At 43.3% G+C, this 27,503-nt stretch overlaps 2 protein-coding genes and 1 long non-coding RNA gene across 5 annotated transcripts in view; 2 read left to right on the top strand and 1 right to left on the bottom strand.

The window, feature by feature from the left end:
* The window catches only part of TBXA2R (thromboxane A2 receptor), a 55,969-nt gene extending 48,910 nt beyond the window's left edge, over nucleotides 1-7,059 (top strand). For both annotated transcript variants that reach the window (XM_081959844.1, XM_081959845.1), the window contains one exon: nucleotides 4,102-7,059. In XM_081959844.1, coding sequence (XP_081815970.1) covers nucleotides 4,102-4,371 — 270 coding nt within the window. In that variant the 3' untranslated portion in view covers nucleotides 4,372-7,059. The remainder of the gene's footprint in view (nucleotides 1-4,101) is intronic.
* LOC309396006 overlaps nucleotides 1-27,503 on the top strand; it is a 148,553-nt gene that overhangs the window by 61,457 nt on the left and 59,593 nt on the right. The window lies entirely within an intron of this gene.
* GIPC3 (GIPC PDZ domain containing family member 3) lies at nucleotides 11,874-27,423 on the bottom strand. Of its 2 annotated transcripts, none has more exons than XM_081939295.1 (7): nucleotides 27,297-27,423; nucleotides 24,441-24,958; nucleotides 22,425-22,610; nucleotides 21,076-21,256; nucleotides 15,181-15,293; nucleotides 13,991-14,072; nucleotides 11,874-12,488 (listed from the first exon to the last, which is right to left on the bottom strand). In XM_081939295.1, exons 2-7 carry the CDS (start codon nucleotides 24,744-24,746, stop codon nucleotides 12,337-12,339), a joined length of 1,020 nt encoding a protein of 339 aa, XP_081795421.1. In that variant the 5' UTR covers nucleotides 24,747-24,958; nucleotides 27,297-27,423; the 3' UTR covers nucleotides 11,874-12,336. The 2 variants fall into 2 exon arrangements, with proteins under 2 accessions (XP_081795421.1, XP_081795422.1); XM_081939296.1 differs by having other exon boundaries at nucleotides 27,278-27,313.

The raw sequence follows: 27,503 nt of genomic DNA, 5'->3' as shown, positions 1-27,503 counted from the left end.
GCAAGCTTCTAACTATCCCTTTTATGCCACGTCTTCATTCTTATATTTTAATCCATATTTTATTCTACTTTACTGCAGTTGTCAGCATTTAAAAGATAAAGAGATAGATAGCCATATCCATAAGCAAATAGTCTTACCCAAGATCCAACAAAGATAGGATTAGCCTTCAGCCATGATAGGAATTGCCCAACGCCCTCTTCATTGCATCACCCCCAGAAATTTCAACCAAACGTAGCTCAAACTCCTAGGATTTGTACATGGCCCCTGTGGGAGTCTGAAAATAGCCACTAGAACACATGTTCTTACACAGGAACAGGAAGTTCAAGTGCAAAGCCCAAGAGGAGGTATAAATATCCCCCACTCTCAATTCCATTTGGTCAGCTTCACCAGGGATGGGATTGAAAAATGTTAGCAACCGGTTCTCTGCCCAGTTGCTGGATGGGTGTGGCCATGGTGGGCATGGCCTACTCGGCCTCCTGCATCATGGCAGGGGGGGATGACGTTTTTTCCCTCCCCAGGCTCCGGAGGCTTTCCTCAAGCTTCTGGGTGTGCGAAAACGGTCTCCCCCGAGCTCTGGAATCCCTCTGCAGGCAGGAAACAGGACTGTTTTTTGGACTTCTGGTACTTCTGGTAGGCCCATTTTTTGCCCTCCCCATGCTCCGGAGGCTTTCCCCGAGTCTCCAGGAGGGCAAAAACAGCCTCCCTTGGGCTCCAGAGGCCAGAAACGGGCCTATTTCCAGACTTCCAGGAGGTCCATTTTTCGCCCTCCCCGAGTCTCCGTGCGGGCCGTGCGCTTATGAATGGGCCACGCGGAGACTCCTGGGAAGGGAGGGGTGGGTGGGTCTAGTTGGTCCTTGCAACAACTGGTTTACCAAACCGGAGGCAAAATTAGCATCTGGTTCGCCCGAACCGGTGCAAACCGGCTGAATCCCACCCCTACTTGGTGGTTCTGCTTCACCATTAAACTATCTTTCCAATCATCCTCCATGTTTCTAGTGTCTTCCTCCCGGCTTGGAACTGAACCAGGTGGATCTTTTTTCCAACAGTCTCAAAAGTATTGGCCTGCCTAAATTTGGAACATGAAACCATCATTGGACCTTTGATTGAATCAAGGATTGCCGTTCCCATGCTTGTAAAACATTTGAGCGGTTGAAGATAGACAGAGTGGCTTCACTCTACCTTAGCAACAGGCAGGTAATGAGGCTCCTTTGTCAAGATATACCACTGAGAAATGGCATGTAGTTGGGGACCCAAGAGTTCTTTCTTAATGCCAAACACATTTCTCAAATGCAACAGGGCAAAAGCAGCAGTAGAAATCAAATTCTCCTCTACCCAATTTTATACAACACCCAATTTTATACAACACCCAGTAGTTAAGCCAGCTGATCAGTTAAACCTGTGTTTTTCAAACTTAACCAGTTTTAGATCTGTGGACTTCAAGTCCCAGAATTCTGGCTGGCTGGGGAATCCTGGGAATTGAAATCTATATGCCTTAAAGTTGCCAAGTTTGAAAAAGACACTTCAGCTAATTCATTAGTGAATGGCTAGAGATTCATGAATGTTCCAATTTGCCAATTCGGTTACAGTTGTACATTTTCCTGCATTTTGTGGCAAACCTACTTGAAGAGTGCAAATGGACCTACATTTAATTGATGAATTTATATATTAATTGATATGCTTCTAAGCTGATTATTAAACAATCTCTTTTTTTAAATGCCAGCCTGCCTCCAAGATTGGATATTAGGAGGAATTTCCCAATGGTAAAAGCAGTTTGACCGTGGAATTAGAGCTGGCCAGCTTTGCTTCACTGGATATGTTTAATAGAGGCTGGAAGCAGCTGTTTGTGTCAGAAACTACGACAATGCCAAGATAACAAACAGGCAATTAGATGTATAAATGTCACAATTATATATTAGTCGTCAGACTGCCTTCAGTCTTGATTGGAAGCAAGGAATAAGAATCCGATCTTTATTTGAAGGAAGATAAAAATGATTAACATACGTGCTCTAAACAAACATTATTTTCAAATGTGAAACAATTTAGAACAACAAAACTCCGCTCTTCCCTGCCTGGACCTTCCATACACAGATTGGTTGGCTCCATCTTCTGAGAAGGAAGGGCATCTTCCATTTCTCCACCAATTTAACTTGATAGCTGTTTTAGCAGCATGAAAAATAACCCTCCCACTTGTGTCATGAGATCTGATATAAGCATATACATTGCAACATTGGTGCAGTGACACTATAGGTAGTCCTCGACTTATGGCCACAATTGGGAGCAGAATTTCTGTTGTTAAGCAAACGAATCATGCCTGATTTTATAACTTTTTTTGCCATGGTCGTTAAGCGAATCACTGCAATTCAATGAATCATGCGGTCATTAAGCAAATCCAGCTTCCCCCATTGACTTTGCTTGTTGAATGTCAGCTGGGGAGGTTGCTTATATTGAACATATCATCTTCCATTAAAAAGTGTGTCATCAAAATTTACAGTATTCATTACATTGATAACGATTCTCTAATCTTACAATAATAATCATCAGCATTATGACTCTTCATTTCTCCCTCTTAACATATCTTCTAATGAAAATATAATATAATATTAGGTATAATCTTAACGATCATATTAATAATCATCATCATATTGTTTACATCTCTATCTTAATTCTTTATTTCACTGATCTCCATTTCTGTTTTTATTCTCCAACCATCCATAAAATACCTCCCATGTCATATAATATTAAGTTTCTTCTTTTTCCTTTATGGCAAGTGTTAATCTGTTCATTTCTGCACATTCTGCATATTTTCCTAATCACATTCTCATCCGTAGGGATCTTACCACTTTTCCAATTTTGAGCAAATACAATACTAGCTGCAGTTAATACCTGTATAATTAAATACGCATTTCCTTTTCCGTTGTACGTATTTATTTTGTACAATGACAATAAAGGCTATACTATACTTTACTGTACTCCCCACTGGGGAGGTTGCTAATGGCGATTGTGTAAGCCTCAGACACTGCAACCCTCATAAATATATATGCCAATTGCCAAGCACCAAAATGTTAATCACATGATTGTGGGGACTGTGCTGTGCTTATAAATAAATTATAACTTCAAAACAGTTGCTAAATGAATGATTATAAGTCGAGGACTACCTGTATTACACATGCATTTTGATTTGGGTCCCTGCACTCAGCATGGTTGATTCTGAGGCGGTACTCTGTGTGTTTGTGTGTGAGAGAGAGAGAGAGAGGTAGGGGTGGAGGGTCTTCTTTCTGACTCTACCCATTCGCATATCTCTCTTCTCATCTACATATAATTTTTATTGAAAGTTTTTTTACACAAATAAAAGTAACCTGAAAACATCTAAAGCAGAATGTTAATTTTAAAAAAAAGATGAAAGAAAAAATGCAGAAAGGAAAAACGATATTACACAAAAGCAGCAGCATCCAAATGTCTTTGCAGCAGTTAAAAACAAGCTTATTTTCTCACTCTCCCTTTCAAGTTTTCATGCATATTTCTCCTCTCCTCATAGTCAACTTTTTATTTTAATTAACAGAAACAAAAAACACCCAGGTCATTTTTAACTGTTTTCAGCAACAACAACAACAACAACAACAAAAATCCATCAAGGGTTTTCAATCTTTTATGAAAGCGTTTATTATTTTACAAATGGTTAAACAAGTTTATTTGGTATTCTTTCCTCCTAACAAGCTCCCAAGTTTCCCAATCTTGGCAACTTTTAAGACGTGTGGACTTCAACTCGCAGAATTCTCCAGCCAGCCATTTCTCCATGCTGGTTGGGGAATTCTGGGAGTTGAAGTCCACACCTCTTAAAGTTGCCAAATTTGGGAAACCCCATTCTAATAGATCAGGGGTGTCAAACTCGAGGCCCGTGGTGTGGATGCATCACGCGCTGGCCATGCCCATCCCCGGTTTAGCGAAGGGGGGGGGAAAGGTCACAATACGTCATGTGGCGACAACATGACGCTGTGAGTTTGACACCCCTTGTGATAGATGTTTCTTTGGTCAAAGTTAATTTGGTGTTGAAGTGTTGTTGTATAACTTGATCTCTTGTTATCCCACCTTTCTCTTCTCCAGATACTCATTCTCCAGACATCTCTTCAAGAGCCCCCTTCTAACCTGCCTGCCAATCAGATCCCGCGGGAAACCGAGAAGTTCCTGCTCATCTACCTCCGGGTGGCCACTTGGAACCAGATTCTCGATCCCTGGGTCTACATCCTCTTCCGCCGAGCAGTGCTGAGACGCATCTACCCCAGCTTCAAGTCCAGGCCTTCTATTGTCTCTCTCTACCCAGTGCTCAACCCATCCCTACGGAGGAAATTTACTCAGGAATCTGTGTTCCAGTAGCAAGATCTTACGCTGAGCCCGAAAGAGGTCCAGCTCATAGGATTCCCTCTTTAACAGGGCAAGAGAGCTCTGGAGTATTATGCTTTACCGGTAGTCCTCGACTTGTGACCAACAATTAGGCCCGAAATTTCCATTTAAGCGAATCACCGTAATTGTTCAATTAGCAACACAGTTGTTAAGTGAATCTGGCTTCCCCACTGACTTCGTTTGTCAGAAAGTCGTAAAAGAGGTCGTATTATGATCCCAGGACACTACAACTGACATAAATACATGCCGGTTGCCAAGTAACCGAATTTTGATCATGTGACCATGGGGATGTTGCAGTGGTTCTATAAGCTTGAAAAATAATCATAAATCACTTTTTTCAGTGCCACTGTAACTTTGAATACTCACTAACTAAATGGTTGTAAGTCGACGACTACCTGATCTATACCTACGCTGCTTGATAGTTTGCATTGGAGTAAAGGCCCTGGGAGTGTACTATGACTTATCTCTAAGCTACAGTATAAGTATAAGGGCCGTGGTTAGAGGGTAGTACTGCAGGCTACTTCTGCTGCCTGCTGGCTGCCTGCAGTTTGGCAGTTCAAATCTCACCTCAAGGTTGAGGGCTCAAGGTTGACTCAGCCTTCCATCCTTCCGAGGTCGGTAAAATGAGGACCCAGATTGTTGGGGTCAATACGCTGACTCTGTAAACTGCTTAAAGCACTGCAAGGTGGTATATAAGTCTAAGTGCTATTGCTATTGCTATTGTCGAGGTTCCGAGTAATGAACCCAACCAATCCAGCAACTTGAGACTTTCAGCTTTCTCAAAGAACTGCATCATATCGGCACTTTTGAAATGCAAAACCAGCGCTTTCAGTATAGTTAAAGCATAGACACCCCCCTTCCTTCTTGTCACAAGTCACACTGTCCAATGAGTGTTCTAGCATCTCCTTGGTAACCTCTTCCAGTCCCTGGCCAGCACCTGTTGGGATGACCTTGGTTCCCACGAGATAGTTAGGTGTTGATGTCTGGTCTCACATTCTAGAGCGCCTTCCTCTCCCCCCACCCCACCCCCCCGCCAAAGTGTGTCAAGCTGAGAAATGGAGAAAATGGCTGCTGCGACAGGCCGGATCCATTTTAAAGTGGACAGCTATTCCATTTGATATGGACTTTTGGCTCAAGAGGCTTCTGCCATGGTACAACTCATAGCCCCAAATGTAGCATGTAGCTTCACATTGGAATCTTTCCGAGAGTAGGGAGAACAATTCCTCCAAACGGAAGAAAGGCAGGAAGATACAAGTAGGCCTCAAATTAAGACTGGTAGCTTAGCAACCGTTCTCAGTTCGAACCCCCCCTCCCCAAAATTGCTTATAATCCAGTTCCAAAGTTCTGATGTCACCCCCATTCCAGGGGTGGGTTCCTGCCAGTTCTAACCTCTTCTATAGAAGAGGTTCCAGAAATCTACAGTGCCGTTTAGAACAGGTTCCAGCTCCCTCCCCCCGCCCGTCCGCCCATCATCAAGATGAAGAGCGAGAGGAGGAATTCTGGGAGTTGAAGTCCACAAGTCTTAAAGCTGTCAAGTTTGAACACCCCTGGGGTTTTCTTTTCTAAAGGGTTAGGGGTGCAAGGGTCTTGTAACTTGACAGCTTTAAGACTTGCGTGCTTCAAATGCCAGAGTTTCTGAGCCAACATTTTGGTTGCTAAGCAAGAGCGCTGTTAAGTGAGTTCTACCACATTTTACAAGTTGGCCACGCCCACCCAGTCACATGACTGCCAAGCCACTCCCACTTAGTCACATGGCTGGCAAGTCACTCCCACAAAGCAGGCCACACCTACAGAATAGGTTCTAAAAATTTTTGAAACCCACCACTGCCCCATTCCCTTGCAGTCACTTGACTGCATTTGGGACGCAACTGGCCACCCTCATGGCAGTTTGCAGCACTCTGCAGTCACATAGCCATGTGATTTGCGATGGTTTTCCCAGATTTCCCGCAAAACTCAGCCCATAGTGAACAATGGATTCGCTTAAAAAAATCACCGTAGAAAAAACTCCTCAAATTTGATCTGGTTACCTAGTGACCTGCTTTATGTCCATCATGGCTTACAACTGCACGGGTAGTCCTCAACCTACGACCACAATTGAGCCCAAAATTTAAGTTGCTAAGTGAGAAATTTGTGAAGTGAGTTTTTGCCCCATTTTACGACTTCTCTTGCCACATTTGTTAAGTGAATCGCTGCAGTTATTAAATTAGTAACCTGGTTGTTAAGTGAATCTGGCTTACGTCACTCCGGGATACTGCAATTGTCATAAATGTGAGTCAGTTGCCAAGCATCCAATGTGAATCACATGAACATGGGGATGCTGCAATGGTCATAAGTGTGAAAAATGGTCGTAAGTCACTTTTTTCAGCACTGTTGAAACTTCAAATGGTCACTAAGCAAACTGTTGTAAGTCGAGGAGTACCTGTAATTGTCAGATTCAATGATGGTCGTAATTTGAGGATTACCTGTAATTTGGTAACCTGACACAGATGAAGAGAAGGAGCCAGTTTTCAATCACAACGTGGGCTGATTAATGGGGAAATTGATCCCTAGTGGGACTTCAGAGGAAAAGACTAAATGCAGGATGACCAGGGCAATTCAAAATGCATGGATTTATTCAAAATAAATGATTGTTGCAGTAATAAATTATGTGGCAGTATACAATATATTTGTGATGGTCGTCTTTTGGATCCTTTCACTATCCTTGCAAGGTGGATTTCAAAGCCTTGGAAAATACTGTGGATATTTCCAACTTAGTCTTCCCCAAGCAATCCCTATATCCAGATTGAAGCAAATGAGCACATCACTCAGTTCAGCTAGCAAAAATTTAAAAAGCTAGATGTTTATTTATTAAACAGCAGCTAATTTTTTTTTAAAGCCTCAGCTGGTTGGCTAAACCAGGATAAAAGGCAACTGAATTCTGGAAGAAAGAAGGACATGAACTATGTCTATGAAGATTCTCAGCCATCCAGGTCATGGTTGTTTCAAATGTGCAACTGGAGTTTCTGATTTTTCTTTGACAACGTTTCACTTCTCATCCAAGAAGCTTCTTCAGCTCTGAGCAATAGGCAAGAATTTACCTGATCTACACACATGTCAGAGGTGGTATTCAGCAGGTTCTGACCAGTTCTGGAGAACCGGTAGCAGACATTTTGAGTAGTTCAGAGAATCGGTAAATACCACCTCTGACTGGCCCCGCCCCCATCTATTCTCTATGCCTCCCATGTCCCAGCTGATCCGGAGGAAATGGGGATTTTGCAGTAACCTTCCTCCGGAGTGGGGAGGGAATGGAGATTTTACAATATCCTTCCCACCAAGCCATGACCACAGAACCGATAGTAAAAATTGTTGAATCCCACCACTGATACATATCTATATATATTTACAATCATAGATGTTTCCAAGGCACTAGAATACTGTAAATCAAGGCATCAAACCTTGGCAACTTTATGGCTTGTGGATTTCAACTCCCAGAATTCCCCAGCCAGCCATGTAGGGAGTAAACTTTGGCTACTCCAGTCCTAATCCCTTTATGAACATAATAGAGCAAAACAGAGATGGAAAGGAGGACAAGAGGCGATACCTCCTGTATTCTGTACCTTGAAGGAAACATTTTGGTCGATGGGGATGAGAATTTTAGAAGCTTCAAGATAGAGCTGTTTCAGGTGCCCCCCCCCCCCAATCGCCGGCAATGGAGTGAGAGGAAAGAATAGCTGTCAATTAAGTGTCAGGAAGTATTGGGAGAGTTACAAATGGCAGATATATTTTGGAATCCTTCATAAATTCCATCCATGATGCAGAGGAATTTAAAAGTATCTTGCGGTGTTAATAACAAATCTATCTATCTATAAATGGCTATGTTGTTTGTATGTTTCAGTATAACTCTGGAATGTCTCGAGCAATTTCAATGAAACTTGGTACACAGATGACTTACTCTCTGGAAACAAATACTGTGGGGGTAAGATACCCCTAACACCTCAGGGTGTGTGCGTGTGTCTGTGTGTCTGTGTTCCACCATAACTCTGGAACGCCTGGGCCGCTGAAACGAAAAGGAATGAATCAAATCACAGTACTTTTGACAGTGATAGTGTGCATTAGTGTGATAGTGTTAGGATACAGCCTGTTGTGCCTTAAGATGGCCTCTACTGTACAGCACATTGGAGTTACCATGGTAACGGTTTCACAGTACTCCACAAGGGGGCTCCAACCTAATACAGAATTAGGATAAATAAATACCCGGACAATGCCGGGTTATCAGCTAGTTGCATATAAAGCATTTTACAGTGCTCAATCAGTAAATATGAATGTTAGGTTCTTGTTACTGTGATTTAAAAATGTAATTGGGTTTTTACCACCTTAGGGGTGTTACTTGGAATCCTGTTACTAATTTTCAAAGGCTTCATCGTCCACATGTCCTATGAACCATAGCATGGATGTGGCCCAATCATAGCATGGATGTGACCCAACCATAGCATGGATGTGGCCTTTTGTCTGCTGTGATTTCATGCTGTTTGTCTCTTAGCTAGCAGCTACCCACAGCTAAGGAACTAACCTTAGTTGCTTAAAGTAGGGATTGTCCTTTTCTCCCAATACTGTCGGGTCTTATACAGGCCCCTTATATCCATGGGTTTAATGCTATTATGAAAAAGTGCTAGACTTGTGTTTACAAAGTAGATTGTGGAGTCCTTGGTGTTCCCTAAAGTTGGTTGTTTACTTATGGATGTCTCATTAGGGCACTGATGGTGATACCTAGTTAGGTATCCATGATGTATGTTAATGAAATACTGCCAAAGAAGCGGTTTTTAAAAATATTTTTAATTATTTCAAAAACAAACTGACAGACATAAACAAAATTGCATATAAAACACAAACACATAATTATCATGTCGAAGTGGGTAAGAGGATTTTATATATATTGTGCACAGACAAGGAGTATGAAATAGCTTAGCAAAATAATAATAATAATGATAGGGGCAGGCGATGAGAAAAAGGAAAGGAAACATAGGGAAAACTTGTTTACACCAATACATCCTCCATACCTTCCTATACTCACAAATCACCCTTGTTCCCAATATCCATAGAGCACTTTTTTTCTTTAAATTTTTCAACTCTCTCTTTTTGAAGATCTCAGTAAGACCAGCCCACCACCGAAACAGCTTTTACAGGTCCTTCATTTTGATTCCTTCTTCCCTATTCATTCCTTCGCCTTCTATGACTAAACCACTTCAATGTAATTCTTCTATTCTGATTGCTCCCTTCTGTACCTGGCCCATTCATCCAGCACCCATTCATTCTTGCCACGCTTCCATATAATAAAATATACCATATTTTTCGGAGTATTCCTGCCTAGGCAGGGGGTTGGACTAGAAGACCTCCAAGGTCCTTTCCAACTCTGCTGTTGTATCGTATTATTGTATTGTATTGTATTGTATTGTATTGTATAAGACGCTCTGGAGTATAAGATGCATCTTAGTTTTTGGGGAGGAAAAGAGGGGGGGGGGGAATTCTGCTTACCAGCATCCATGGTATTCAGCTGACACAAGGTAACAAGGTCAGCCAATAAATAGGCATAGCAACTAAGCCAGCCAGTGAGGGCAAAAGGTGCATCTTATACTCCGAAAAATACGGTAGGTAGTCCTCGATTTACAACCATTCATTTAGTGACCGGTTAAAGTTAGAATGTCACTGAAAAAAGTGGCTTATTACCATTTTTCACACTTACAACCGTTGCAGCATCCCCATAGTACGTGATCAAAATTCGGATACTCGGCAACGTAGTGATACTTATGACAATTGCGGTGCCCTGGGGTCATGTGATCACTTTTTGTGATGTTCTGACTAGCAAAGTCAATGGACAGGCCAGATTCACTTAACAACGGTGTCACTACCTTAAAAACTACAGTGATCCGCTTAACAACTGTGGCCAAAAAGATCATAGTCAGCCCTCGATTTACGATCCCAATTGAGCACATTTATGTTGCTAATGAGACATTTGTTAAGCGAGTTTTGCACCATTTTATGACCTTGCTTGCCTCCGTTGTTAAGCGAATCACTGCAGTAGATAAGTTAGCAACCCGGTTGTTAAGCAAATCTGGCTTCCCCTTTGGCTTTGCTTGTCATAAAAAGTGATCACATGATCTTGGGACACAGCAAGGGTCATAAATATAAACCAGTTGCCAAGCGTCTGGATTTTGATCGCATGATTATGGGGATGCCGGAAAGGTTGTAAGTGTGAAAAACGGTCATAAGTCACTTTTTTCAGTGGCATTGTAACTTTGAAGGGTCACTAAACGAACTGTTGTAAATCGAGGACTACCTGTAAAATGTTTTGCCTAGCAACATCAATTTTTGGTTCGATTGTGGTCATAAGTCAGGGACTAGCCACACTCCTTTCAACTTTAGGTGTGTTCTAGCACACCTTTCTCACTTCTATACAACCAAGTGGAATCCTTGACTTATGACCACAACTGATTCCAAAAGCGCACTTGGACACAGGGCCATTTCCAGGTAAACATCCTAACAATGAAACGCCTGCAGGGAAACAGCTAAGCTCAGAGAGCACCAAGGAGAACCACAGTTCAACCCTAAGCTACAAATATTCTCTTCCATTAATACTAACCATGAATCCTAGGATGAGCTCCCTTTTCTTGCATATATTCAAGTAGAAGTTAATTAACGACGAGTTGGAAAGGCTTCTCTGCATCTCTAAATTCCCACTCTATGAACAGTTCTATAAAATGATTGGACTTAATGGCCCAGTTGTTCTCTAGAGACCTCTTGAAACTAATTAGGAACAATGGAAATTGTCTATGCAGATTGCTTTTGTTCCAAATGGGTCTTCAAAATGACTGTAGGTTATTTGGGCAATTCATCAAAGGAAGGAAAGGTGAGGAACCTTGCTTTCCACAAGGGACCCGTCTTTGGAAGAGATTTATCTTTTTAAAAACCAACCACCAACTACCAAAATTTACATAAGCAATCAAGAAGAGGGAGTCAAACTATTCTCCAAAGCACCTGAGGGTAGAACAAGAAGCAATGGGTGGAAACTAATCAAGGAGAGAAGCAACTTAGAACTGAGGAGAAACTTCCTGACAGTTAGAACAATTAATTAGTGGAACAGCTTGCCTCCAGAAGTTGCGAATGCCCCAACACTGGAAGTCTTTAAGAAGATGTTGGATAGCCATCTGTCTGAAACAGTATAGGGTTTCCTGCCTAGGCAGGGGGTTGGACTAGAAGACCTCCAAGGTCCCTTCCAACTCTACTATTGTATTGTATTGTAAGGGTATCCTCAGGGAATATTTTTTAAAAATCAAGATAGTAGTTGCAACTGTGGGATTGAAATTCCCATTTTTTTTAATGGGTGTTGCATGTGTCATATTATCGTGGCTGTCCTCTTGACTTACTTCACTGTGCCCTGCAGAAACCACTGTGAAGAATGATGGTTCAAGTCCTTTCCAATTACAAATCGGTTTAAATTGCAGTGTGTTGGGTTGCCAAGAAACAGTGTCTCTCCTAGCATTCTCCTATCTATTCTGCAATTATGACAAGCATAACTTAAACATCTGGAAACATACCACCCTGGCCTGTTAATGTGGACCTACAGGGTAGCAATTGTATCTTGGAATACTACTGGAAGAAGATCCCCTATAGATGCTAACTAGAAGTAATCACCCAAATAGCTCTCTGTTCCTTCCATACAGGTCAGTTCCTTCCACCCCAATAGGAGAGCATGTGCTCATTGGTGCTACTGTCTGTCACCCCTGGAAATTTTGCATAGGTGTAATCCTGGAGCCACGGGTGATCATTCTGGAAGGAAATCCCAGATGTGGATGTCAGTGTGTGCAAGATACGGACAATTACAGAGCAGAGAAAAAAAGAAAAGGGGGAGTGGGGGTGGCCAAGACAAGAAACAGCCTTAATTGCCCAGCCCATCTCCTGAAACTACTCAGAGATTTCCCTGCTCTTGCAAACTGCAGTCCAAACCTCTGAGGCAAAATCTTCTGGGAAGGCAAATTCACCCAGGAGCAAATCCAGTCCACGAGCAAAGTCTTCAGGGCTCTGGCATTCTTTGGTGATCTCCACCATGCTAGAGGCTGTGGGAAATGAGCCAGAGGTTAGGACTCAGAGCACTGGGATAAAACATCAATTGGAGCAAAGACATATTTGGACGCGTTCTGGGTACATTCATAAAAAGGCTGCTGGGAAGGGCTTGGCCTGTAGTGGGACACACAACTGAAGACAAAGTGTACTCTAAATATGAAGGTTTATGGCATGCTCACCAGAGGTAGTATTCCGCCAGTTCTGACAGGTTCTGGAGAACCGGTAGCAGGCATTTTGAGTAGTTCGGAGAACCGGCCAATAGGCTAGCCCTGCCCCTTCTTTTGTTGCCCTGAACAGAAGAACGGAGCTGGAAAGCAGGTTAGTGGGGTGGGAGGGAATGGGGATTTTGCAGTAACCTTCCCACAGGAGAGGGGAGGGAATGCTGATTTTGCAGTATCCTTCCCCTGCCATGCCCACCAAGCCACGTCACACCCACCAAGCCATGCCTACAGAACTGGTAGTAAATTTTTTTGAATGCCACCACTGATGCTCGCTACCCAGTTAATTCAATAATAAGTCAGGATCCTTGTTTAATTTTTAATTTAATCAAGAAGCCTAACCGATACCAATCTGGTGAATGATCCACCAGTCCCATCTCCTTAAATTCAGTGGAGGAGATGGGAAGCACATGGGTATCCAAGGGTAACAAAATTAAGGGAAGATCCATCAAAGAAGAACGGTTGCAGGAACTGGGTATGTCTAGCTTAAGAGAAAGAAGGACTAGGGGAGACATGATAGCATTGTTCCAATATCTCAGGGGCTGCCACAAAGAAGAGGGAGTCAAGCTATTCTCCAAAGCACCTGAGGGTAGAACAAGAAGCAATGGGTGGAAACTAATCAAGGAGAGAAGCAACTTAGAACTGAGGAGAAACTTCCTGACAGTTAGAACAATTAATCAGTGGAACAGCTTCCCTCCAGAAGTTGTAAATGCCCCAACACTGGAAGTCTTTAAGAAGATGTTGGATAGCCATTTGTCTGAAACGGTATAGGGTTTCCTGCCTAGGCAGGGGGTTGGACTAGAAGACCTCCAAGGTCCCTTCCAACTCTACTATTGTATTGTATTGTATAAAACCTAAAGAACCCTGTTCTAGGACAGTTCTCTTTATCTCTCTTTAATTGTTACCTTCATTTCACATGAAACCACGTATGGATTGTCTTGCTGTATCAAACTGAAAATCCATTTTGATCAATAGTCATCCAGATTCATCACCCTTCTCTAGAGCCATGTTTTTCAACTTTGGCAACTTTAAGATGTGGCGGACTTCAACTCCCAGAATTCCCTATCCAGCTGGCTACAGAACTCTGGAAGTTGAAGTCCATACATCTTAAAGTTGCCAAGGTTGAGAAACACTATTCTACAATATAATTCCCCAAATCCAGAATCTGAGGGTAGGCTGGCTCCTAATCTGGAGGTCCCATCCAGGCAGTAGTTGACGGCAAGGTGAAAGGAATCATATATATTTTTCAACCAAATCCTGCGTCACTCCCTACTCACCCAATTCGAGGTCACGGATGCCCATGTAGCTTTCCAATAAGTCGTCCATTTTTTCAGCAGCTTCCTCCTCAAACTCACTTGGCTGTGAACAGAAGGAAGGAAGGAGATCAAACGGAACTGAACTGCCAGCGTTGACAGGAATGTCTTGTAGTGCTTCTCAACTTTGGCAGCTTTCAGACGTGTGGACTTCAATTCCCAGAATTCCCCTGACCCCGCCAAGATGGTCGGGGAATGTTGGGAGTTGAAGTCCACACATCTTCAAACCGCCAAGGATGAGAAACATTGGGCTGCACCAAAGCTTCAGAAGCAATGAAATTTGGTGCCTTCTCATGACCCTTCAGAAAAGGGGTGGGCTGCTGCGGGTCCTCACGGGTTCGGGAGAACCTCTAGCTAGGAATCTGCCCAGTTCAGAAAACCACCCCTTGCTGGCCCCACCCACCCCACCCCACCCACTCCACCCCTCCCAGGAATCCCAATGCAGCCTGTTGGGGATGCCAGGTAAGTACAGGGCCTGCATGGAGGCTCGAGGAGGGGAAATAATGGGTCTCCCAGAATTTCCGGCCTCCGGAGGGCCTCTAGAGCCTGAGGAATGCCGTTTTTGCCCTCCAGGAGGCTCAAGGAAGCCTCTGGAGCCTCTGGAGGGCAAAAATGCCCCCCCCCCGGTGCAGGAGGCCAACTAAGCCACGCCCATCATGGCCACGCCCATCCAGCAACCGGGCTAGGTATCTAACAGGCATTTTCCTAAGGTTAGCCCTGAGGCAATCAACTCATTTCCAATTAGCCCCCAAATTTCTTATGTACAGTACAGTGGTGGGTTGCAGGCGGTACACCCCGGTACAGGCATACCGGAGCCTGCCTGGAGCACCGGGTACCGTTCTGGTACGGTGCTCTGGAGGACCTCCCCGCCCGAGCTCCTTACCTGTCCTTTAAAGCCTTTGGCACTTCCGCGCACATGCATGACGCATACAGTGCCTGTGCGACGCTCCGACAAGTAGCTGGAGCGTTGTGGAGGTTTGCAGAAGCGTCACTGGCAGCTACAATGCATGCACTCGCTGCGCGCATCCATGTGGGCAATGCTGAGCCCGTTCCAACTGTACCGGTTGGAACGGGATCCAGAACCCACCACTGATACAGTACTACGAGAATATGGGCATCTGGTTAATCCGTTCCCTGTCCCAGAGCATACTCACTGCCTGCTCTATGGTGGCAGTGCCCGTTGCACGCAGCCGTAGAGTCTCTCGTCCGCTGCCTATTTTCTCCTCACTTGAGCTCTTGCTGCTTCGTGTCCTCTGGCTGATCATATCTACAGAGGGGAGGAGAAAAGAAGATCAAGGACTCAACATCTGGTTCAAAGACAGTGTCAGGTCTGGAAGCCATCTTTTACATTGGGCCTCCAGGCCTGCCACATTTTCTACTGTGGGAAAATGGAAGGGGGGAGTATATGGAGTATGGGAGATATGTAGTCTAAATAAAATTCTTTTCTCCAAAAGTCAAGGTCATCTTGCCCTGCTGGAGTAGTGTGACTGGGAGGCATCTCCAGTTGGAACGAGGCCTGATTGGAGCATGTGATAAACATGTGGGTGCTGGGCAGGGACTTGAATTTTCTTTTGGGTGGGGAAAACCTGGAAACTTTCAGATTTGGGTTTTCCCAGAGGTGCCAATATGATATCTCTAATAAAATGGAACTTTAAGGAAACTCAAGCCTCAGATTTTTCTTTTGGTGGGGGGTGTTACTTGGAACCCTGACAAACAGTAGACATAACAGAAGATGTCTGAGCACAACAATACTCTTCAGCAGAATGGGAAAGTTACAGAATTCACTTCTTTTTTTGCTAGAACCCCTTGAAGTTCATAAACAACTGTGTAAAACAGAAGATGGGGGTGGAATAAAAAAATGACTTGAAGACTAGAGGCAGTTGATTATTACACATTGTAAGGCATCTACTAGGAGAGGAATGGCATTCCTTTGGGCCACAAGCCATATCTGGAATTTGGGGAGCATGTTATATAGACACCCACAAAAAGCCAGCTATGGAATGCAGCCATCCACATGATATTTGCTAAGAAGACTTCTGAGATCAGTGAGGTGATGCTATCATAAGGTAATGGTTCCCCTCGCAAATATGTGCTAATTCTTCCCGACTCTAGGGGGTGGTACTCATCTCCGTTTCAAAGCCGAAGAGCCAGTGCTGTCTGAAAATGTCTCCGTGGTCATGTGGCCAGTATGGCTAAATGTCGAAGACGCATGGAACACTGTTACCTTCCCACCAGAGGTGGTTCCTATTTTTTCTACTTGCATTTTTACATCCTTTCAAACTGCTAGGTTGGCAGAAGCTGGGACAAGTAACGGGAGCTCACTCCGTTACACGGAGCTAGGGATTCAAACCGCTGAACTGCCGAACCTTTCTGATCGACAAGCTCAGCATCTTAGCCACTGAGCCACCGTGTCCCTGATGCTATCATACACATATGTTTTAGGCTAACACTTTGGAAACATGGTTATCGGCCCTTTAATTTTTTAAAATTAAACACATCCTTAAAAAATTAAAATAGGTAGGGTACAGTACCATATCAAGGATCAAGAAATTAGAATGACAGGTGTAGGCAGTTCTCAATCCCTTACACAAAAGTTCAAATGGTAGGATTATTGGGTCAAACTGAATTAATGACTGAAGATAGGAAATGATAGAGGAGGAGGAGGAGGAGGAGGAGGAGGAGGAGGAGGAGGAGGAGGAGGAGGAGGAGGAGGAGGAGGAGGAGGAGGAGGAGGAGGAGGAAGAGGAGGAGGAAGATATGATGACACCACAATATAGACAAAGTAATAGAAAAGAAGCACTAGAATTCAAATAGACAAGCATCTGCTACATAATACTCCAGACTAACAATTGTTGGTAAAAAAGACAAAACAATTTGAACAGTGGATGTGGCATTACCTAGAGATAGCAGAATAGAAAAGAAAAAAAAACTAGAGAAAATAATAAAATTCAAAGACTGGCAAATAAAACAACTATGGCAAAAATAGAATCAATATTGAAAGGCACCTTGGGTGCCATCTCAAAACATCTGGAGCATGTCTTAAACATTACTACCATTGACAAACTCATCATCAGTCAATTTCAAACGGCTGCTTGTAACGGCGTACATCCTATGAGATACATTTAACACCACTGAACCACAACATCTGTCTATCCCAGATCCTTGGAATGAACTAAATAGATGAACAAAAATTCAAAACCCCATCTAAACATCTGGCTGACTATGCAGATTACAGATTAACAGACTTGGAAGGGACCTTGTAGGTCATCTAGTCCAAACCCCTGCCCAAGCAGGAGACCCTGCACCATTTCTGACAAATGGCAGTCCAGTCTCTTCTTGAAAGCCTCCAGTGATGAAGCTCCCACAACCTCCGAAGGCAACTTCTGTTCCATTGGTTGATTGTTCTCACTGTCAGACAGTTTCTCCTAATTTCTAGGTTGAATCTCTCCTTGATCAGTTTCCATCCATTGTTCCTTGTCTGGTCTTCGGGTGCTTGGAAAATAGCTTGGCCCCCTGCTCTCTGTGGCAGCCCCTCAAATATTGGAACATTACTATGATGTCTCTCCTGGCCTTTCTCTTCACTAGACTAGCCATGCTCAGTTCCTGTAACTGTTCTTCATATGTTAGTCTACAAGTCCCCTAATCTTCCTGGTTGCTCTTCTCTGCACTTTTTCTAGAGTCTCAACATGCATTGTGTCACATTTGACAGATGGATTCGTTTGAGGCTCGGTAGAGTGTTTTAGAAAGCACTATAAATTTGATCTTCCATTGGGGCGGGCAAAAAAATCAACATGGCCATTACAACTGTGTGACTTGAAGTCCTTTTGTATGTGTAGTACATATAAAAAAGGAATGGGGTTTCAACCATACAGTCGCAGCAACTGTTTTGACTTTTTATATCCTGCCTGGACACTCTTTGCTCTGGGTTATTCAACGCTTTCTCCCCAAAAAGAAAAAAAAATGCAGAAAAAATTAGGAGAAAACCGATTCCAAATTGAGCATGGAGATATCGGGAGGACACAACAGTCCCCTGTGAAAGAGTTGAAACAAGGTTGGACAATTGCACCGCAGGAGATTTCTACGACGCACCCATAACCATCTTAACAATACAGGTAATCCTCGACTTACAACCACAATTAAGTCCAAAATTTCTGTTGCTAAGCAAGGCATCTGTTAAATGACTTTTGCCCCTGTTTATCACTTTTTTTTTGCCACCGTTAAGTAAACCTCTGCAGCTCTTAAGTGAATCATGTGATTGTTACACAAATCTGAATTCCTTCATTGACTTTGCTTGTTGGAAGCCAATTAGGAAACTTATAAATGGTGATCACCAGAGGTAGTATTCAGCAACTGATAGTGGAAATTTTGAGTAGTTTGGAGAACTGGTAAATACCACCTCTGACTGGCCCTGCCCCCTGTTAGGGATGTAACCCTAGGCTTGGCTTGGCAATGTATATAAGCTATGATTACTTTACTGTTACTTTAAATGATTCAGAGATGTAATTGGTTTATTACCTCAAGCAGGCATAAGAGGGAGTCAGAATGGTTGTTAGCTCTCTGTTTGTTAGATGCTGATCGTGGATACTGTTTGATACTGCTCGTGAGTTACTGAGTCTTGCTATTGTTAGCTACTGTACTTTGTGTGTTAGACTGACTATTTGATAACTGAATTACTGAACCGTGTATGACTTGGACTGTTAACTGGACTCTGAATACTTCTACATAATAGTTTTACATAGTAAACTACTATATTTTTATACTATTCAGTGTCTCTGTATGCTGCTTTGTGCGTGTTCTTCCATACCACTCTCATTACGCTTCTCTGCATACTCGCTCTCCTAACGGGGAGCTTAATTACTTAACAACCCCTATCTATTCTCTGCCTCCCAAGTCCCAGCTGATTGAGAGGCAATGGGGATTTTGCAGTAACCTTCCCCTGCCACACCCACTAAGCCATGCCACATCCATCAAGCCACGCCCACGGAACCAGTAGTAAAAAATTTTGAATCCTACCACTGGTGATCACGTGATCCCAGGACAGTGCAACTGCCATAAATATATGCCAGTTGCCAAGTGCCTGAATTTTGATCCCATGATCCTGAGGATCCTTGTAACAGTTGTAGCTGTGAAAACCAATCATATAAGTCACTTTATTCAGTGTCACTGTAACTTCAAACAGACACTAAACAAACAGTTTTCAGTCAAGGACTGCCTGTACACATTTCCCTCCCAGAAATGGAGAACTTCTAACCATACAGCTCTGAGCACCCTACGCTATGGACCATGTTGGCTATGACTCAGTGGTAGGTTTCAAAATATTTTAGAACCTCTTCTGTTGGTGTGGCCTGCTTTGTGGGAGTGGCTTGCTGGCCATGTGACTGGGTGGAAGTGGCTTGCCAGCCATGTGGCTGGGTGGGCATGGCCAACTTGTAAAATGTGGTGAAACTCACTTAACAACGCTCTTGCTTAGCAACCAAAATGTTGGCTCAGAAACTCTGGCATTTGAAGCCCACAAGTCTTAAAGCTGTCAAGTTACAAGACCCTTGCACTCCTAACCCTTTAGAAAAAACCCAGGGGTGTTCAAACTTGACAGCTTTAAGACTTGTGGACTTCAACTCCCGAATTCCTCCTCTCGCTCTTCATCTTGATGATTTGCGGACGGGCGGGGGGAGGGAGCTGGAACCGGTTCTAAACGGCACTGTAGATTTGTGGAACCTCTTCTATAGAAGAGGTTAGAACTGGCAGGAACCCACCCCTGCTATGACTCCTGGAAGCGGTTATCTGCCCACATTTGGGGAACCCAGATTTCCATGCCAGCCTCTTCTCATTTTAGGAGCCTAAATTTGAAATGAAAACAAGAGGGTGGTTGTTGGTTTTTTTGCTTGTCGCAATCTAGAATCAGTCTGAGATCCTAAGCCATATTTTTTAACCAAAGCGGAATTAAATGAACTGCCTGGCTCTAACAATGCTTGTTAAAATAGCTGGTATGCAATCTGTTCTCATTCATGACATTCTTTCAAAATGGCAAACAGTTCTGCTTATTATTATTTCCGTAAGATTACAATATACATCAGCTGCCCCTTAGGAAAGATCAGGCTCCTTGGGGAGCTGATAATATTAGAATTTTCATCAGATAGCAACCTGCTTTCCAAACAGCAAGAAGGATAATTTTCTGCTCTTGATCTGACTTCCTGATGATATCCCCATTTATTTGTACCCATTTTCTGTGTTCTTATTCATGTTTATTCTTATTCCTGTTATCTTGTATATGAGTGACAAACTAACTAACTAAATAAATAAATAATAGGAAGAGAAAGGAACGGAAGGGAGGAAGAGATAAAAACCAGTTAAGCAACTTTAAGGAAATCCAAAACTTGAAAGAACACACGAACAAAGAAGAAAATAATCCTGAACAACAAAAATCAAAGCAGCAAATAAAATGAAGACTAAAGCAAAAAAAAAAAAAAAAAAGATATTTCCTGCCTCAACTAATTAAACAAACAATGCAAGCATCAACTCTTTGGGGGAGCTTTTCATAATCATGGTGCCACTATAGAGAAGACCCTGTCCCTTGTTTTCACTGTTGAGGATGGGCTATAGCCGTGATGGCACCTATGGCACACGTGCCGGAAGTGGAACGCAGAGCCATCTCTCCGGGCACACTCGCTGTCTTTGTGCACGCAGAAGCACCGGAAACTAGAAGAGCAGCTCCCTGGCACGCATGCACGCGCTGGGAAGGTGAGCTTACAGTTTCCGGCGCACACACGCGTGCCGGCCAGATGGACTTTGTGCCCGCATGCGCATTAGAAACTGGAAGACCAGGTAAGCAGCGTGCATATACACACTGGAAACCGGAAGCTCAGAAAAGACCTTGACCATCAGGGGAGAAAAACAATATTTTATGCATTTATTTTTGCTAGCTCAAAAAATATTGAGGGGCACTTTAAAGTGACCAACTGGCTGCTCCTCGGTGATGCTGGGCTGTGGTACTAGGCCTATGGTGGGACTCTGTGGTGCAGCCTCTCTTCAGTGCTCAAATATCCACTTACCGAAAGCTCGTTTAGGCTGCACCAAGCGCAAAGTAAATGGCTGCGCCTGCGGCATCTCGCGCAACATCTTGGCAACTTCGTAGTGGCGGCATCCGACAATGGTTTGGTCGTTAATGGCTTCAATGCTGTCCCCAACAGAGACCGTTGGAATGCGGTTCATAATGCTTCCTTCCTTAATACGCTATCAAATGGGGAAGTGCAAAAAAAGGAAAAGTTTAGAAAGAGAATAATCCTATCTATGGCCTAATGACCTTGGCTGACCTTGAAAAGTGAGGCAGGAGTAGCCATTTTTCTCAGGGTAAAAATGTCAAAAGGGCAGCTGAGCAGCACAATCAAAGTTGCACCTATTTTTTTAAACAGGCAAAGCTTTGATTGTGCCATTGTAGCTGCCATCTTGATTTTTAAAAAAAACCTGTACGTTGAGGATACCTCTGTAAGAATGTTTGGACCTGCATGGTATTCCTCCTTGCCAATATTGAGAAACACTGGCCCAGACCCTTCAACTAGTCCCAAATGCCACAGGCCATGTAATAATGAAGTCACTTTATAGTTTATTTATTGAAATTCAGTCTATATTTATTCAATTTCTATGGCTGCCCATCTCAGTCAATGACTCTATTATGCAAAGCTTTCACATGCAACATGAGAGGCTGGCTTATGACCGAGATATCTGCAGGTAAAATACACAATAAAAGACTTGGAAGGGACCATGGAGGTCTTCTAGTCCAACCCCCTACTTAGGCAGGAAACCCTATACCACTTCAGATAAATGGTTATACAATCTCTTCTTAAAAACTTCCAGCATTGGAGCATTCACAACGTCTGGAAGCAAGTGTTCCACTGATTAATTGTTCTAACTGTCAGGAAATTTCTCCTCAGTTGCTTCTCTCCTTGATTAGTTTCTACCCATTACTTCTTGTCCTGCCTTCAGGTGCTTTGGAGAATAGCTTGACTCCCTCTTCTTTGGGGCAACCCCTGAGATATTGGAACACAGCTATCATGTCACCCCTAGTCCTTCTTTTCATTAAACTAGGCATACCCATCCTGCAACCGTTCTTCATATATTTTAGTCTCCAGTCCCCTAATCATCTTTCTTGCTCTTCTCTGCACTCTTTCTAGAGTCTCAACATCTTTTTTACATCATAGCAACCAAAACTGGATGCTGCATCCCACTGCTGCACACTGCTGGCTCATATTTAAATGGTTGTCCTCTAGGACTCCAAGACCCCTCTCACGGTTACTACTATTGAGCAAGGTACTGCATATACTGTTCCACATTCTATTGTAGGTAGAAACATGGCTATTACAAATCAACATGTCAGTCTTTTATCCTATTCCCAAAGACCTACCTTGATGAAAGCATAGCCAGCCCCGTTATCTGTGATAGTAAGTCCCAGAGCATCCTCTGTTTTGATGACCTCCACCTCCTTCGTATCACCGCGGATGTGAGCGAAAATGAAGTCCTCCAGACCAATCTGGCCGCCCAGCAGTTTCTGCATATCTACCTTGTGGGTGTTCAACGTACAGAACAAGATCTGGAGGGAAGTGCAAATGCATTTATATTTTATATATACTGTATAGGGCAGGGGTGTCCAAACTTTGGAACTTTAAGACTTGTGGACTTCAACTCCCAGAATTCCCAGAATTCCCCAGCCAGCCATATAGGGAAAAGGTCTCTGTGGAAGACGTCAACAGGTCGGGAAATCTGAGGGAAAAGCGTTTTGGAGCCCTCTCCTTGCCTGTTGCTTTTAGTGTCAGACCTGGAAGCCATCTTTTACATTTGGGCCTCCAGGCCTGCCACATTTTCTACTGTGGGAAAATGGGAGGGGGGATTATATGGAGTATGGGAGATATATAGTCAAAATAACGTTCTTTTCTCAGAGAGTCAAGGACATCTTGCCCTGTTTGTTTGTTTAGTTTATTGGATTTATATGCCGCCCTTCTCCCAAAGGACTCAGGGCGGCGTACAACATTTAAAAAAAAGACATATCCCCTGCACCTGGGAGGGCTATGACTGGGAGGCATCTCCAGGTGGGGCGATGTTTGATTGGACCATGTGACGGACATGAGGGTGCTGGGCAAGGGCTTGGACTTTATTTTGGGTGGGGAAAACCTGGAAACTTTCAGATTCTTGTTTTCCCAGATGTGCCAATATGACATCTCTAATAAAATAGAACTTGGAGGAAACTCAAGTCTCGGAGTCTTCTTTCGTTGGGGGTGTTACTTGGAATCCTGACATTTAGAAGCAGAAGTGATAAGATTAAAATAAGGAGGAAAATATGGAGTTTATACAGGCAACTTCACACTGGACTGGAAAAGACTCCCCCCTGCATAGTGAATCTATATTTGAGATTATTCTTCCCTAGTAATGCTTGTTTCCTGTCCCTCCTATCTCCCATCCTCTCCTGCCATAGACTGTAAGCCTTGTGGGAACTGAACTTTCCAGCTCAAATTACTCCCTAACTCCTTAGTCTTCTTTTACCCTTAGCTGAAGTTTTCATAGCCCCAAACATTGCTAGCCCAGCTTTTAGTCTGCTTCCAAAGGAAAAGCTCTTCAGCTGCTCCTTCGTGCCTTCTCATTTCCAAAGCCTCTTTGATGCTGGAACCTGATAAATTAATCCTTTGTGTTTTCTCTTCCTGTTCTTTTTTCCTTGGGTCTTTTGTTGTTTCTTATGTGTGATGCTGGAGGTATTTTTCAGAATATCTACACAAAAATACCTCTCTCTTCTGGCAAGATGCTGAATATTTTATCTTTTTACCATATATTCTTAATGGGATGCTTGCTGCATCAGCACACAGTTCTGTGCTCCTCCCTCCCTCCCTCTTTCTTTCTTTCTTTCTTTCTTTCTTTCTTTCTTTATTTATTTCTTCCTTCCTCCCTCCCTCCCTCCCTCCCATTTCCTCCCTTCCTCCTCCCCTTCCTTCCTTCCCCCTTCCTTCCTTCTTCCTCTCCTTCCTTCCTCCCCTTTCCTTTCTTCCTCCTCCCCCTTCCTTCCTTCCTCCCCTCCTTCCTCCCCCTTTCTTCTTTGCCCTCTTGTCCCCTTCCTTCCTCTTCCCATTTTCCTTCCTTCTTCCTTCCTTCCTTCCTTTTCTCCTTCCTTCCTTCCTTCCTTCCTTCCTTCCTTCCTTCCTTCCTTCCTCCCTCCATCCCTCTCTCCCAGTAACAGAGTAATGTAGAGTACAGTACAGCCATACTGAGCATCTAACTACCCATAATGGACATTGCAGCTTGGCCTCCTTGCCTAATACTTTGGTGAATCTTTTCAGTGCCAAAGACCAGGCCACCCACTTGGCTGAAAGGCTGAGAGCCCAGCCCTGGCTCCTTCCTTAAATACATCCAACACACTGAACAGCCCCATCCTTACCTCTGTTGAGGAGATGTCAAAGACCTCTGCAATTTTGGCATAAAGCTCCTTAACATTGGTGAACCCCTCAATCTTGGCAGTGGGGCTCCCGTGGGCCAGCTGGGTGTGGAAGATGAGCCGAGGACGCACCCGGGGTGGCGGCTGGGGTGGTCTTGGAACTGCGCCATTCTGGCCCGGAGCACCTCTTCCCCTTTCTGCAGAGGGCTGAGAGCCTCCAGTCTCCTGAGCCACACCGTTTTCCATGGGGGACCCCTTCTGCTGCTCTGCGTTGTCTTTCTTGCCCTGCTTTCTAGACTTCCGCAGCATTGAGATGCCAGGTGTTTGAACAAAGGGGACGACGGCCTCGATTAAATTATTGATGTTGCAGGTAGAACAGCAAGGTTGTAAGGCGATCCCAGCTCTGGTCTGCTACCTGGAAACCCAATCTCCCACCTTCCAGTGGACCAGCTCAGTTTGGTGAGCTGCACCTGTTCCCGATGATGCCACTGTCCAACCACAGGAGACACACAAGCAGGAAACTGCAGGAGAAAAAAATGCCCGATCTGGCAACCTGAAGCATACGAACTTGCAAAACTATTTCTGTCTCTGGGCGTTTGCAGATGCTATCAGTTTCTCTAGGGAATACAGATGTTTTGCTGGTATACCTGGAGAATAAGAGGCCCAGTTGCTCACTTCTTTTACTTATGGAAAAACAATTTGTGCCTGATTTTCTCAGATTCACTGTTGAGATTGATAAATATCTATGTTGTTTTCCCATTAGAGGTAGTCCTTGACTTACAACCAGTTGCTTAGCGACTATTTAAAATTAGACAGACACCCCTTCCCCTTAAAAAAAACTACTTATGACCCAGTTCCGAAGTTCTGATGCTGGACCACCTCCTATGGTCATGTGATTAATTTTGAGCACTTGGTATCTGGCCTTCATTTATGGCCGTTTGCAGCATCCTGCAGTCACTATAGCATGTTTGCAATGTTTTAACTGCAAGATGGCATTTATTCCCAGTTTTCAGCAAAATGCCCCATAGCCAATAACGGCTTCTCTTAACGACTGCCACATTTGCTTTACAACCATTGCAAAAAAGGTCATAAAATCAGGTACTTCATGTGATGACCCACTTTACAAGTGTCACATTTATGACCTAACTGGCAAGCTCCATTTCAACTTCTTCCCTCAAGACAACACTATAGGGCTGTGATGGCGAACCTATAGCACGCGTGCCACAGGTGGCATGCAGCGCCCTCTCTGCGGGCAGGTGAGCCATCGCCCCAGCTCAGCTCCACCCCACATGTGTGGGCGCCACCCGCTGGCCAGCGGGTTTTCAGGTTTCTGCCATGCATGCATGGAGGGAGGGGCGCATGCGGGCATCATGCGCACATGTGCAGGAGCACATTTTCGGGGGAGGGTTGTGCATACATGCACAGGGGTGGTGCATGGGGTGGGGGTTTCATGCGCATTGTATTATGGGTGCATGCATGCTTTCAGCATGCCACAACAAAAAGGTTAGCCATACTGCTATAGGGCATTTCATGCCAAACAACCAGACCCAAAGACAATCCCCCCCTCCCTGCTATCATTCTGTTAAACAACTAATTACCACAACACTGTCTATGCCCTGGGATGTCAAATCACCTAGTAGGGCTTTATTACCTCTTATCCTTCTCATTGTTCCTATTACCTATTTCCTTAGCTTCTTATAACTATAACTTTGTTGTTTGTATCTTATGATTTGTGTTGCTTTGAAAATATTCCTAGGAAATCAACAAAGCACTCATATTTTCTTGAAGTGGTGAGCTGGTTACTGGGCAGAAATCTAAGCAGATAATTCAAATGCACTCCATGTAGTTTCTTCAGGTAGTACCGATTCATTGTCAACGGCAACCTCTGGCCACTAGTTGTTGTGGTGTTCTTTGGGAACTAATAGTCCGATGTCGTGCTATTTTATCTCCTTATTTAAAATACAAAGCATGAGTGGATGGATTTAACAAAAGCAACTCATTTGATAAAAATGGAAAGGGGCGAGGAAATGCCTCCAAAATATTTAATTTGTGTTGCTTTTTTAGTATCCTATGACTATCCCTGAGTGTTGCATCTTATGATTTATGATGGTTGCATTTTATGATTATAATCATGATTTATTACGTTGCTTGTATATAGGATGAAAGCTTATGCACCGGAGATAAATTCCTTATGTGTCCAAATCACACATGGGCAATAAAGATTTTTTCTGTGTAAAAAGAAAAAGCTTGGCAAATGGGTGCAAAGAAGAGAATATAAGAGAAGTGAAGTTCCTGAGAGACTAAGAGAAAATGGTTGAAAGGAGGAAAGAAGGAAAAGGATTTACTAATAGAATAGAATGAAATTTGGTAAATGTAACCAATAGTATACAGCTAATATGATGTGAGGGAAATAGATTAATGCTATTAATTGTGGATAATTAACTAAGTGAAATGTTTACTATATAAAATTGGATTTGAGGATATATGATATTGAGAGTAAAAAAGAATAATGGATGGAAATGATATGTTAAACTTGATTAACTTGGAGAGGCAATAAAGATATTGTTTATATATTAAGAAGAAATTAAAATTAAGCTGGAAAACATGGAAAGAATATAAGATGACTGAAATGTGAAATGAAAATATGATGTAAAATGAACTATGCATAACAGAAGATGTAAAGGTGGAAAATCCGGACAACACTTTGTTTATAAAAGAAGTTAAAACATGTAATTAAAAAAAACAAAAAAAACACGTTGTTTTAAAAAAAGAATTTTCTGTGTACATACAAACAAGGTAATAATCAGGTACATACAAACATACAAATAACATGCACATACAAGCAACAAGTGTACATACACACAACTACCGGTAGGTAATAGAACCATAAAACACCAATAGGAGAAGGTAGTAGAAAAGATGAGAACGATAATAATAACAGCCTCGCGAGTCCTTGGTGAGCAGTGGCTATTTTGAAGAGCCTTTGAAGAGCTCTCATTGGCTCCGGCCTCAATTCCCAACCAACCCACGCGTTTGGAAGTCATGACGTACTTCACCGCAGGCGGG

The sequence above is a fragment of the Natrix helvetica genome (assembly GCF_964273705.1).
Source record: "Natrix helvetica genome assembly, chromosome: 1".
In the NCBI taxonomy this organism is placed as follows: Eukaryota; Metazoa; Chordata; class Lepidosauria; order Squamata; family Natricidae; genus Natrix; species Natrix helvetica.
This window is presented reverse-complemented; position numbering and strand designations above follow the sequence as displayed.

Coding starts and splice junctions, on each gene's coding strand:
- GIPC3 (XM_081939295.1), bottom strand. CDS start 24,746: ATGCTGCGGAAGTCTAGAAAGCAGGGCAAGAAAGACAACGCAGAGCAG. Junction 21,257..22,424: donor CTGGCTATGCTTTCATCAAG/GTAGGTCTTTGG, acceptor CCCATTTGATAG/CGTATTAAGGAAGGAAGCAT. Junction 15,294..21,075: donor GCAGCCTAAACGAGCTTTCG/GTAAGTGGATAT, acceptor TCCCCTCTGTAG/ATATGATCAGCCAGAGGACA.